Here is a 12141-nt window from a genome sequence, read left to right as displayed (position 1 = left end):
GGCCTTTCCTTGCTGCGAAGTCCTCCTAGACATCTAACTTCTATCCTTCATGCTCCTCTTCTTGGCAGGTGAAGCCTGGCGAAGCCTGTAACGCCGCCCGCTACACATGCAATAAGACCTCCACTCCTGTAGGGGGAAGCCAAAAAAAGAAACGGGGTAGGAATTCAAACCGGAAGTTTTTCTTGTCCTCGGCCTCCCGAAAGGTCCCTTTTCGTATCGCCATTTTCCTGCCTGCTTGGCTGGCGGTACGGCCCGGAAGTGGTGGGTGCCGGGGCTACGGGCTTTGCGCCTCGGGGCCCTGAGGGGCCCTCGCTCTGCCTCCCTTCCGAGCGCACGCGCCCGGGCCGCGGCCTTTGCCGGGACCATTGCCGTGGCCGCGGGGCCCCGCTGGGGCCGAGCGCCGGAAGTCGGGGCCGGCTGACGCGCCCAAGTCCCCATGGCGACCCCGGCCAGACTGGAGCGCTGGGTGCAGGACGAGCTGCACGCCGTGCTGGGCCTGAGCGAGCGGCACGTCGCGCAGTTCCTCATCGGCACGGCGAAGCGCTGTGCTACGGCCGACGAGTTCGTGGAGCGGCTGCGGGACACCGGCACCTTAGACCTCAGCGGGCCGGCCCGGGACTTTGCTCTGAGGCTCTGGGCCAAGGTGCTTCCGGGAACGCGGAGGGAGCCCCCGGAGGCCGGGGAGACAAGCCCGGGGAGGTGGGGGCGGGGCCGGATGTCCTCCTCTGGGAGACGAGGGAAGTCCGTCCGTGGCCACCACGTCTCTCGGTGGCGCGGAGGTTAGCGGCTGTGAATAGTGACGAACCTGCGCGCCATAAATGCCCACGGGCACCGACGGCATGTGGTGTCCTCCTGCAGATGAAACTGGTGAAAGGGCGCAGGAGGGGCCCCAAAGTGCAGCACACGTCGGGCTGGCATCAGCGGGGCTCACGAGGGGGCATTACAGGGTTTACGTGGTCTACTTGTGGGATAAGACACCAGTAGATCTGCATGCAGCGGGTGGGATGGTTCCATCAGGTTGTCGTTGCGTGTGGCCTTAGTTTTCCAAGAGGACCATGACATGACATGATGACATGACTTTGATTTGAGTGAGGGAGAGCTGTGCAGGGTCACCAACCTCACTTGAGAGAGAAGCAAGACAAAATGTCATGGGAAATTCAAGGGGAAAGACCATTAAGGATCCAGGGATCAAAAAAAAAGGGCTTCATCCTCTCATTCCTCACCTGAACTGCTCCTCAACACACACAACTGGGGAAGCTGTTGTTTTCATTGAGTATATCCTAGTGCTAGCTCTGATCATAGGAATACATGTAGGAAGAGATCACAGTCACCACGTGTGCTAAACTAGGAGGATTCAGAGAGGCAAAAGACAGCCCCTATTCTCAGGGAGCTCACAGTTTAATGGGAGAGACAGCTGGTTTGTGGAGGTTACAAGGGGAAATAAAATGGATGTGTGGAAACTGAGGAGTTATAGGAAAGGGATAGATGATGAAAGATGTGAAGCAAGTGCTCTAGGGTACTGAGATAGGCAAATGGAGCTAGCAGCTGATAACCTTTTGTCATCCCTTCCTTTCCTAGGTCCCACGGAAGGCAGTTGTAGAAAGGCCAGGCCGGGTGGCAGAGCGTGAGGCTTTGGCTCTGCTAGAGAAGAATCGTTCATACCAGCTTCTGGAGGAAAGTGAAGAGAGCGATCGGGAGATCCAGAGCCTAGTGAGAAGTGGGTCCCAAAAAAAGAGCAAGAAACGGAAACATCTTAGGAAGAAGACCCATGAAGAGGAGGAAGAAGAGCAGGACTCTGAGGGAGACAAGAAGAGGACAAAGTGAGTATCTTGACAACAAAAAGTTCCCCAAGGGGAGTGGAATTTGGGTAGGAGAGCCAATAATTATGAGTCAGAGTATGATTAGACTCTGTTTCTCTCTTACTTTACCTAAACTGGGGCTGATCTGCAGGGTGAATGAGAGCAGCAAAGAGCAAAAGCCAGAGTCAGAAGATGAGTGGGAACGAACTGAGAGGGAGCGGCTTCAGGACCTGGAGGAACGGGATGCTTTTGCTGAACGTGTGCGAAAGCGGGACAAGGAGAGAACACGAAATATTTTGGAGCGGTCAGACAAGAAGGTGCATAATTGTTGGTGTGTCTCATAACAATTTATGTAGATACTCGAAAGAGAGTGGCAGCCAAGGAAGGCCCCTCTGTAGTTTTATACTCCTGATATCATTGTCAGATTTGTGACCCCACAGATGATAGTCCTTATGAAGGGAACTGGATCCTTGTAGCCCCATGTTTGTTGTTATTCTGGCAAGTATGACTATGGAGAGTACAGTCTTTTTTTTTTTTTTTTTGAGTACAGAGTCTCTTAAGCATCATTTTAGCATCTGCATTCATAGACAATTCTCCCCATAAGGTACTATGACCTCTAATCTGTCTTCATGATCCTTATGATTCTGTAGAAGTGGGGGTGGGAGCCTGGTTCCTTAACTACCTCCTTATTTCTCCTTTTAGGCATATGAGGAGGCCCAGAAGCGCCTTAAGATGGCTGAAGAAGACCAGAAAGCAATGGTAAGTCATATCCCCCATAACCTCTCTTGTGAGCCAAGATTAGATGCCTGGAAAAGATCCCCTGTGTGTTATAATGGAAAGAGTTTCGAGTCAGAGGACTTGATTTTGGTTAAACTCCATTCTACTGCTTCTGTCTATGTGATCTTGGGCAAGTGTCTTAGCCATTTGAGGCCTCCTCTAACTCATTTGTAAAATGAGTTGGCTGAACTAGATGATCTATATGGACCCTTCTACTTCTGCATCTCATGTTCTTATCAGTTGTCAGGTTCTTGAGACAGGTTGTAGTTGAGGTTTGGATTATATGTAGACACTACTGCAAGAGGTACAAAGGATAACCATGAGAAAGACTGCTTGCACGTGAAAAGTATGTTCAAGCTTGCTGCAAACCCTCCGTGGTTGGTTCTTCAAGGACCAAGTTATACATCGTATTAACAGGGGGATAAACTTCTTTTGGAGATTGTTTCCTTGTGTCATTGATGAATGTGCAACTGAAAGTTAGCTCAGAAGGAAAAGGAATGACTGGGTAGATGTCAGGATGCACTGGCTTTGGGGTCCTCTGCCTAGTCATCCAGCTTGGGGAAACAGGTCTTTATAGTTCTTGTGTGATATAGTAGAAAAAGCACTAGATTCTAAGTTGGAAGATCTGGGAGGGATTGTGGTCAAATTGCAAGAAAGACTTTTTTTTTTTTTTTTGCAGGAAACTCCAATTAGACCTAGAAAGGATATAGATAGTAGGAGACATTGGGCCCCTTTCAGATTTTATTCTGAATTGAAAGGAATTGGGGTCTGCTTCATCTATTTTAGATATGGTGTAAGGGGGTGGGGTGGGTGTGTGTGTGTCTGTCTGTGTGTGTTTGTGTGTGTGTGTTTTGGGATCTGCCCCTAAATAGAAAGATCAAAATAACTTTTTCCTAATACAGGTACCTGAGCTCCGAAAGAAATCTAGGAGAGAGTACCTTGCAAAGCGGGAACGTGAGAAGCTGGAAGATCTGGAAGCAGAGCTGGCAGATGAGGAGTTTCTGTTTGGAGATGTGGAGCTGAGCCATACTGAGCGGCAGGAGCTCAAATATAAGAAGAGAGTACGGGATCTGGCCCGGGAATACCGAGCAGCTGGGGAGCAGGAGAAGTTGGAGGCAACAACTCGATACCACATGCCAGAAGAGACTCGTGGACAGGTGAGGGTGAAGGGAAGGGATTGGCCACCCTGTACCCCAGGAAAAGGAAAGCTTGCATAGGGACTATTTAAGGGTAGAAATTGTGATCAGGAACCAGACATCTGCATCACTTATTCTTTTCTTGCTGACATTATGGAACTTTAGGTTTTGATGAGGGTTGATACAGAGAACAGGGTCATGATTTTGAGGAGAGGTTGTGATAAGTATGGATGCCTGGATCTCTTTTTTGTTATTTTAGTGACCCTTTTAGTTTTTTACAACTCCCACCCCTCTAGAAACCTCTCTTGGAACAAAGAAAAATGATTAAGCAAAATTGATACAATGACTGGGTCTAATAGTGTGTTCAACCTACAGTTAACCTGATTACCTGCCTGTAGTGTGTTGTCCCTTGAGCCAGGGTGCCCCACCTTCCACCCTTCTCCTCCAGTGTTGTGATTCCTCATCTATCCTCTAGGACTGTAGATGTTATATTGAATCTGAATCCAGATATCCAGGTGCCTTTTAGTGAGAGAGAGAGAGAGAGAGAGAGAGAGAGAGAGAGAGTGTGTGTGTGTGTGTGTGTGTGTGTGTGTGTGTGTTTGGGTTTTTTTTTTAATAATGCCAATACTTTGACATGCATGTATGCCCACCATCTCTGTCTTTCTCATCCCTTAGCCAGCCCGTGGGGTAGAGCTGGTGGAAGAAGAGTCAGGAGCCCCAGGAGAGGAGCAGAGGCGCTGGGAGGAGGCCCGTTTAGGGGCAGCTTCTCTTCGATTTGGAGCCAAGGATGCTGCCCCCTCTGAGCCCAAGTATCAGCTGGTACTAGAAGAAGAAGAGACCATTGAATTTGTTCGAGCCACTAGGCTCCAAGGTGATGAGGTCAGAAGAGGTTTTAAGGGTAGAATCTGGAAGGAGAGGTAAAATGGGGCCTAGAGCTCTCATCTTCCAATTTTCTTAGGAACCATCAGCTCCACCCCCTTCATCTGGGGACCAACAGAAGGAGTCAATCCGGGCTGTGCGACGTAGCCTTCCTGTTTTCCCATTCCGAAATGACCTCCTTGATGCTATTGCCAACCATCAGGTCCTCATCATTGAGGGTGAAACAGGGTCAGGGAAGACTACACAGATCCCCCAGTACCTCTTTGAGGAGGTAAGACATTACCCACTCCCACCACTTAGCTTGTCTATTATTCTGAACCCTCTGTGGAAGACACTTCCCTGATATCCCTCCCCAGGCAACCTCTCACCTCACTTAAGTGTTATTGAAGAACTAGGGGCACAGTTTATTCCTAGCTTTTTCTTCTTTCTTCATTATCCTTTGTCCTCTTTTCCTGTCTCCTTTTTTCTCTTTTCTCTCTGCTTCTGTTGTGTATTTCTCATAGTTGGCTCTCTCCTTACTTAGAACCATTTGAGTGTTAAGAGACTAGGGCTGACCATGGCCATACAAGGACTTCAGAGTACCCTAGGCCCAACTTGCCTAGGTTATCTGTATCTTGAAACCTTCTAAGTCTTCTTTAATTCCTTTTGGGAGAATATAGCAGTGGGAGGAATCCTGGACATTTTCCACTTCCCTCAACCTCCTGTTCTTCCCAATATTTATCTCAGGGTTACACACAGAAGGGAATGAAGATTGCCTGTACTCAGCCTCGGAGAGTGGCAGCCATGAGTGTGGCAGCTAGAGTGGCCCGGGAGATGGGGGTGAAGCTGGGAAATGAGGTAAGCTCCATTGTGACGAGAATAAGGAATTAGGGAGCTGGGGGAAGGGTCTGCTTCTCTGGCCTCCTCTTTCCTCAGAAACCCATGTAGCATAATTTTTCTTTTCTTCAGTTTCCTATTCTCAAATATCGAGAAACTTTCCCAATCTCACTTTCTCACCTGCTGCCTCCAGGTTGGCTATAGTATACGTTTTGAGGACTGTACTTCAGAAAGGACTGTTCTGAGATACATGACAGATGGGATGCTTCTTCGAGAGTTCCTTTCTGAGCCTGATCTTGGAAGTTACAGGTATTGAATTTCTCTCTCCTATTTAACAAAAGCTCTCTCTTTAGACGTAACTCAAGTTAGGTGAAAAACATCCAGTGTTTTCCCCTCCTTGCCAGTTCAGTCTTTAGTGCTCCAGTATCTTCTCAGTCTGTTTCGAGATGTCCTACAACTGGCCTTTTTCTCCACAGTACCTCTACTTTCCATGTCTAAGTATATTTAGATAAAATAAGAGGTTGTATGTGGTGCTACAGAAGTCCTCTCCCTCCCTTCCCCAATATCTCATCTTTTCTAAAGACAGGATTATAGAGTTAGACATTTTGAAAGTGTTCCACATCTTTTAGGAGATTTTCCAAGAAATTTACACAGAGAATCAGCACCATCAGAGAGGATCCTGCTGGGCAAATGTGTCAGTTCAGATCCATGAGGGAGTACAAATGAAGAGATGAGGTGAGATGGGCTGGATTGTTTACCTTGTAAACAAAGGAAGTAAAATTGGAAGCAAAGAGACAATCTATACCAGTGGTCAAGAGTAGACACTAATAAGTCTTTAAATTTAAATTGTATCAAAGCCTTCCCACTGCAGAATGCTTTTGGATTTCTGAGATGTCAACAGCCAGGAAGATGTTAACAGTTGTTAGTTTGACAATAGCCTTTGTTGTCATTTAATCTCGATAGGGTCAGCCCAACTTTGCCTAGCCCATCCTGATGAAGATTTTTTTTCTCCTTCAGGAAAGAGGGGCCTAGTAGGGAATTAAAAAGAGCCTGATACTTCGACCACAGGGGTCATAGCATCATTCCTCTTATATCCCTTCCACCCCCTCTTCTGGGTAGGTACGCATCTCCCTTGTTTGTTGGCATTGGAAACTTGGCCTGGCTAGCCTGTGTTTACTTAACAGTCAGGGTCCCATGATTGAGCCTTTCTAGCACATAGAGGAATTGTAAGCAATAGATGCAAAGAGTTAAAATTTCTTAAACTTTTAACTATCATCTGTGATAATTAAGGTTTTTGGCATGGATTTGGAGTTGGGGAGTCATAAACCAGTAGGTTGGAGGATAGATGGTAAAAGATAGGGTATATATACATATATAGGGTATATAGGCAAGGAGTCCTCTTGTTAAGTCATTTTTTAGTACCTAACTCATGACCCTATTTGAGGTTTTCTTGGCAGAGATAGTGGAGTGGTTTGCTGTTTCCTTTTTCAATTAATTTTACAGATGAGGAACTAAGGCAAACAAGGTTAAGTGATTTGCTGAGGGTCACACAGCTAGTAAAGTGTCTGAGGCTGGATTTGAACTCATTAAGATGAGTCTTCCTCATTTCAAGCTCAGTTTTATCCACTGTACCATCTAGCTAGCTGCCCTAAGGAGTCCTGTAGGGCTAAACAGAATGCATCCTAATCATCCACTTGAATGACCAGTTATAATAGCTAGCATTTATGTAATACCTACTATGTGACAGGCACTGTGCTAATAAGCACTTTAGAGACATCTTATTTGACTCTCATAACATACCTGAGAAGTAGGTGCTATTATTATCTCCCTATTTTATAAATGAGGAAACTAAGGCAGAGGTTAAATGATAAGGTCACACAGCTAGTAAATGTCTAAGGTTGGATATAAACTGAGTCTTCCTGACTCCAGGCCTGGTGCTCTGTCAGTGTTCTACTTAGCTGAGCAGCTTATTACTTATCAGTTCAGTGGATCATGATAGACTTGATTATTTGTTTAAAGGGTCTTCTCTAGTTACTATTTCCAGGCTTCATTCATTTTCATGGCTGAGTATGGTGTGAAGGCATGTGAGGAACTGGGGCTACAACCAGATTCTGTCAATGAAGTAACAGCTTTGAAAGATCATTTGGATTCACAAAGAACCATACTTGCTGGGTAGAGGCTCTGTATGTCAATTCTACCTTATTCCAGAGGGATGAAAGGCTGTTTTGATAAAGCTGAAGAGGGGTTATTTAAGGCTGTTGTACCACAAGAAGGGGGGGAAGGTTGGGACAGTGGAAAGGGCACTGATTTGGAATCTAAGAACTTGGATTAAAATCCTGGTTCTGCTGTATCTTTGTTTCAATCACTTGGTCAAATCACTTAACTCAGATTCCTCATCTATAAAATGAGGTGGTTGGACTTACAATATTGTAATGCCTGTCTCTTTAAGCAGTAGATAGGGAACTTCATAATTTTAATGAAATTTAATGAAGCAAGTACTTCAGATAGAACATTTTTTAAAAATGCTTTCTTCATGCATTTTTTAAAAATATACCTATCACTTGCTTTTAGTATTCTCCACTCTACCATACCCTGAAAAAGAACATTCCCTTGTAACAAAGGAAAATAACTAAGCAAAACAAACCACAATGTGTACTATATCTGTCAGCATATATCAACATTCTATACCCATAGCACAACACCTTTCTACCAAGAAATATGAGGAGTATGTTCCATCATTGATCTCCTAAAGTCAAGATTGGTTATTATGTTAATCTGAATTTTTATATACTTTAATCATTACCTTACTACTACAGTCACTGTATAATTGGTTCTACTTTCTTCGTTTTATCAGTTCATACAAATGTCAAATTTCTGTTTTTCAGTCACTATTTCTTTCTGTAAAATATTATGCCATTACATTAATATATCACAGTTGGTTGTCATTCCCCAGTAGTGGGCAAATCCTTTTGTTTTTTGATACCTCGAATAGCATTGTTAAGAATATGTGTATAAATGGGGCTTCTGCCTTTGCTTTTTATCTCCCTGGGTTATGTGTCCCGTAATGATACTGTATGAACAGCTTAATGAGAAGATTCTAGACTAAGTCCTGGTTCTGACAGCACACTTATAAGCTTTTATTGCAAGTAATTTAACCCCAGCCTCATTTTCCATACCTTTAAAATAAAGAGAATGCCTTAGACTAACTCCAGCGTCAGTGTTCTTGCCATTAAATATCGTATACCTTGAATCAGTTCATCATGTATAGGCTCCTCAAGCCCTTTCTGAAAACAACCTCCTTCCTAACTCAAGGTATCATCTTAAATCTGCAGCTTTTAGATCCTTTGATTTGTGGCCAGTTTCCTCTTAGGATTAAAACCCTTGAGGATGCCATGATGATCCTTTGGCAAGGAACTAGCTTCTAAAGGATACAGGGATTTCTACTGGGTGGCCAAGCTTTAAGAAAGGTGAAAAAGTCAAATCCATACTGTTGATGGGAAATCCTTGGATCATTCTATACAATAATAATAATTCACCTTTATACCTTAATAGCTACTTACCCATATATAATACTTTAAGATTTAATAATAGCTTTGCTCACAGTGCTTAAAACAATACTTCGTGTAAGCAATGTTAAGTGCTCTCATTTAACAGGTGAGAAAATTCAGGCTCAGTTTAAGTGACTAAGGCCAGAACTCCAAAGCTATTAAATGTCTGATCCAGGGCTTAAACTTGGATCTTGCAAGACTACCACTAGTAGTGGTTACAGAGTCCCATCTCATTTCTTGAGATCAACTAAATGTTGGGAAAGACATAGATCTTCTAGCAGGCTTCTGGGTAGCCTGGTGCCTTTAGCCAGATGCTATTCCTTGAAGGCTGTTTGAGTTGTTTTTGCAGGTCAGAGTTCCTCTGACAGCAAGCACTGCTTACTGGTGAGCTTTACTTGGGGAGGAGCAAGATAGCATTGGACTTAGGGTCAGAGAGACCTAGGTTTGAGTCCAGTCTATGACACTGGTTTTGTGACCAGGAGGAAATATTTTAACCTCAGCCTCATTTTTCTCATCTCTAAGATGGAGATGGTAATACTTATACCAACTACTGTGTCACAGAGTTACGAGGAAAGAAATCTTGAAGTGCTATGAAAGTTATTATTATTCAGAGCCATACTGACTAAGGGTTAGAAGACCTTGAACCAGTTGTCTAGGTCATGAGAAATTAAGCACACCAGAAAAACCCAGGAACCAATTGCACAAATCTGGGTGGTGAAGTAGAGAACCAAAAAGTCTTTGAAGGTAGCCACAAGGTCAGAGGGTTCATGGCAGAGGACTTCCTGGACCCTGGGATAGTGGTAGCCAGTCCACCACTGCTACTGCTGATAATATGATGAATTAGGCCTGAAGGGGCCAAAGGGGTTATTAAATTTTCTCCCCCTCCCTGAGATGGCATGCAATCTTATATGGGTTCTACATATACATTCTTATTAAACACATTTTCACATTAGTCATGTTGCATAGAAGAATTAAAATGAATGGGAGAAACCATGAGAAAAAGCAAAACATAACACAAGAGAAAATAGTCTGCTTCATTCTGTGTTCCCATTCCATAGTTCTTTCTCTGAGTGTGGATGGCATTTTGACTCGAGTCCTTTGGGAATGTTTTAGGTCCTTGCATTGCTGTGATGGGCTAAGTCTGTCGCAAACCGTCTTTGCACACTGTGGTTGTTACTGTGTACAGTGTTCTCCTGGTTCTGCTCATTTCACCCAGCATCAGTTCGTATAAGTCCTTCTAGGCCTCTCTGAAGCCGTCTTGTTCATCATTTCTTATAGCACCATAGTATTCCATTACATTCATACACCACAGCTTGTTCAGCCATTCCCCAGTTGATAGGCATCCCCTCCATTTCCAGTTCTTGGCCACCACAAAGAGAGCTGCTATAAATATTTTTGCTCACGTGGGACCTTTTTCCATTTTTATGATCTCTTTGGGATACAGTCCTAGAAGCAATATTGCTGGGTCTAAGGGTATGCATATTTTTGTAGCCCTTTGGGCATAGTTTCCAAATTGCTCTCCAGAATGGCTGGATCAGCTCACAGCTCCACCAACAATGAACTAGTATTCCAACTCTCCCACATCTTCTCCAACATTTATCATCTTCCTGTTTTGTCATATTAGCCAGTCTGATGGTATGATGTGGCACCTCAGAGTTGTTTTGATTTGCATCTCTCTAATCAATAGTGATTTGGAGCATTTTCATATGACTATAGATAGCTTTAATTTCTTTCTCCGAAAACTGCCTGTTCACATCCTTAGACCATTTATCAATGGGGAACAGTCATTAAAATTGAAAATGAGTTGGGGGAAGCAAGATGTAATGTAAAGCATTCAGCATTTGGAAGTCAGAGGACCTGGGTCCAAATCTAGGCTTTGCTATTTACTACTGCCTTTGTGTCCTTGGCCAAGTCAGGTAACTTCTCTAGACCTTAAGTTTATTCATCTGTAAAATGATGAATTGTACTAGGTGACTTCTGAGGTCCCTTTTAATTCTCAAAGCTAAATAGTTTCTTAATAGGCTTCCCACACTGTCACTCTGAGCACAGGAAAACCCCTAAAGTGTAATAATAGTCTTTGTAGATTTATCGAGAACTTTCTTAGGATGTACTTTCAAGGGCCTTATGTTCCCAGTCCTTTTTTCTTCCTGTCAAGGCCTGTCTGTAGACACCCTAAACACTGACTCATAAGGGTTATGCTTAATTTGTTGATAGTTCTTTTTAGCAAACATTTATCAAGCAGCTACTTTGTATAAGATCTTTTCCTCTGGTTCCAACCATTTCCCTAACAACTTCCTTGGGGATCCAGATTCTCAGCCCTTAGCTCTGTTTCAAACTTCTTGCTCTCTCATGTGTTGCCAGTGCCCAGTCTCTAGCTTTTTATCCCTTTTTACTGCAGTGTGGTGATGGTGGATGAAGCTCACGAACGTACTCTACACACAGACATACTGTTTGGGTTGATCAAGGATGTTGCTCGATTCCGCCCAGAACTCAAGGTTCTGGTGGCTTCTGCCACACTGGATACTGCTCGATTCTCAGCCTTCTTCGATGATGCCCCTGTTTTCCGGATCCCTGGCCGCAGGTTTCCTGTTGACATCTTCTATACCAAGGTGCCCCCTGGGAAGGGAAAGTCTGGAGGGGAGTGGAGCAGAAAGATTGAAGGGACAAGATTGGGGACAGAATTTGTAAAGACCCTGATTTTTTATTTTTACCCCATGATCTTGTGATCCCCAGGCTCCAGAGGCAGATTACTTAGAAGCCTGTGTGGTGTCTGTGCTGCAGATCCATGTCACTCAGCCCCCTGGGGACATCCTGGTATTTCTGACTGGACAGGTGAGCCATGGCAGGAGAAGGGAGAAGGCCCTTGTGCCCTGGGGAGAAGAAGGGCACAAGGATGAGAAGGCTTTCTTTGGCCTCCAGTGATACTGCTCCCCCCCCCAACACAGTCCTCATACCCCTGCTTTGCCCTCATCCTATATATTATAGGAAGAAATTGAAGCAGCTTGTGAGATGCTACAGGATCGCTGCCGTCGCTTGGGTTCCAAGATTCGGGAACTATTGGTGCTTCCCATTTATGCCAATCTGCCTTCTGACATGCAAGCTCGAATCTTCCAGCCAACACCCCCTGGGGCACGCAAGGTTAGCCTAAGGGATGTCCTTCCTCCTTCCCTTCCTCTCTTCTTGGAA

General features: G+C 44.6%; 2 protein-coding genes across 4 annotated transcripts in view; one reads left to right on the top strand and one right to left on the bottom strand.

Annotated features, from left to right (window-relative positions):
• The first annotated feature begins 173 nt into the window (after nucleotides 1-173).
• DHX16 (DEAH-box helicase 16) overlaps nucleotides 174-12141 on the top strand; it is a 16629-nt gene continuing 4661 nt past the window's right edge. The window contains exons 1-12 of one of the 2 annotated variants that reach the window (XM_072641573.1): nucleotides 174-643; nucleotides 1579-1820; nucleotides 1951-2116; nucleotides 2502-2558; nucleotides 3479-3733; nucleotides 4388-4591; nucleotides 4671-4862; nucleotides 5318-5428; nucleotides 5601-5716; nucleotides 11354-11564; nucleotides 11689-11787; nucleotides 11941-12093. In XM_072641573.1, coding sequence (XP_072497674.1) covers nucleotides 437-643; nucleotides 1579-1820; nucleotides 1951-2116; nucleotides 2502-2558; nucleotides 3479-3733; nucleotides 4388-4591; nucleotides 4671-4862; nucleotides 5318-5428; nucleotides 5601-5716; nucleotides 11354-11564; nucleotides 11689-11787; nucleotides 11941-12093 — 2013 coding nt within the window. In that variant the 5' untranslated portion in view covers nucleotides 174-436. The other variant, XM_072641574.1, reaches the window with a different exon arrangement.
• C2H6orf136 (chromosome 2 C6orf136 homolog) overlaps nucleotides 11637-12141 on the bottom strand; it is a 19056-nt gene continuing 18551 nt past the window's right edge. For both annotated transcript variants that reach the window (XM_072641634.1, XM_072641633.1), the window contains one exon: nucleotides 11637-11825. In XM_072641634.1, the coding sequence (XP_072497735.1) occupies nucleotides 11748-11825 (78 nt within the window). In that variant the 3' untranslated portion in view covers nucleotides 11637-11747. The remainder of the gene's footprint in view (nucleotides 11826-12141) is intronic.

The sequence above is a fragment of the Notamacropus eugenii genome, chromosome 2, assembly GCF_028372415.1.
Source record: "Notamacropus eugenii isolate mMacEug1 chromosome 2, mMacEug1.pri_v2, whole genome shotgun sequence".
Classification (NCBI taxonomy): Eukaryota; Metazoa; Chordata; class Mammalia; order Diprotodontia; family Macropodidae; genus Notamacropus; species Notamacropus eugenii.
This window is presented reverse-complemented; position numbering and strand designations above follow the sequence as displayed.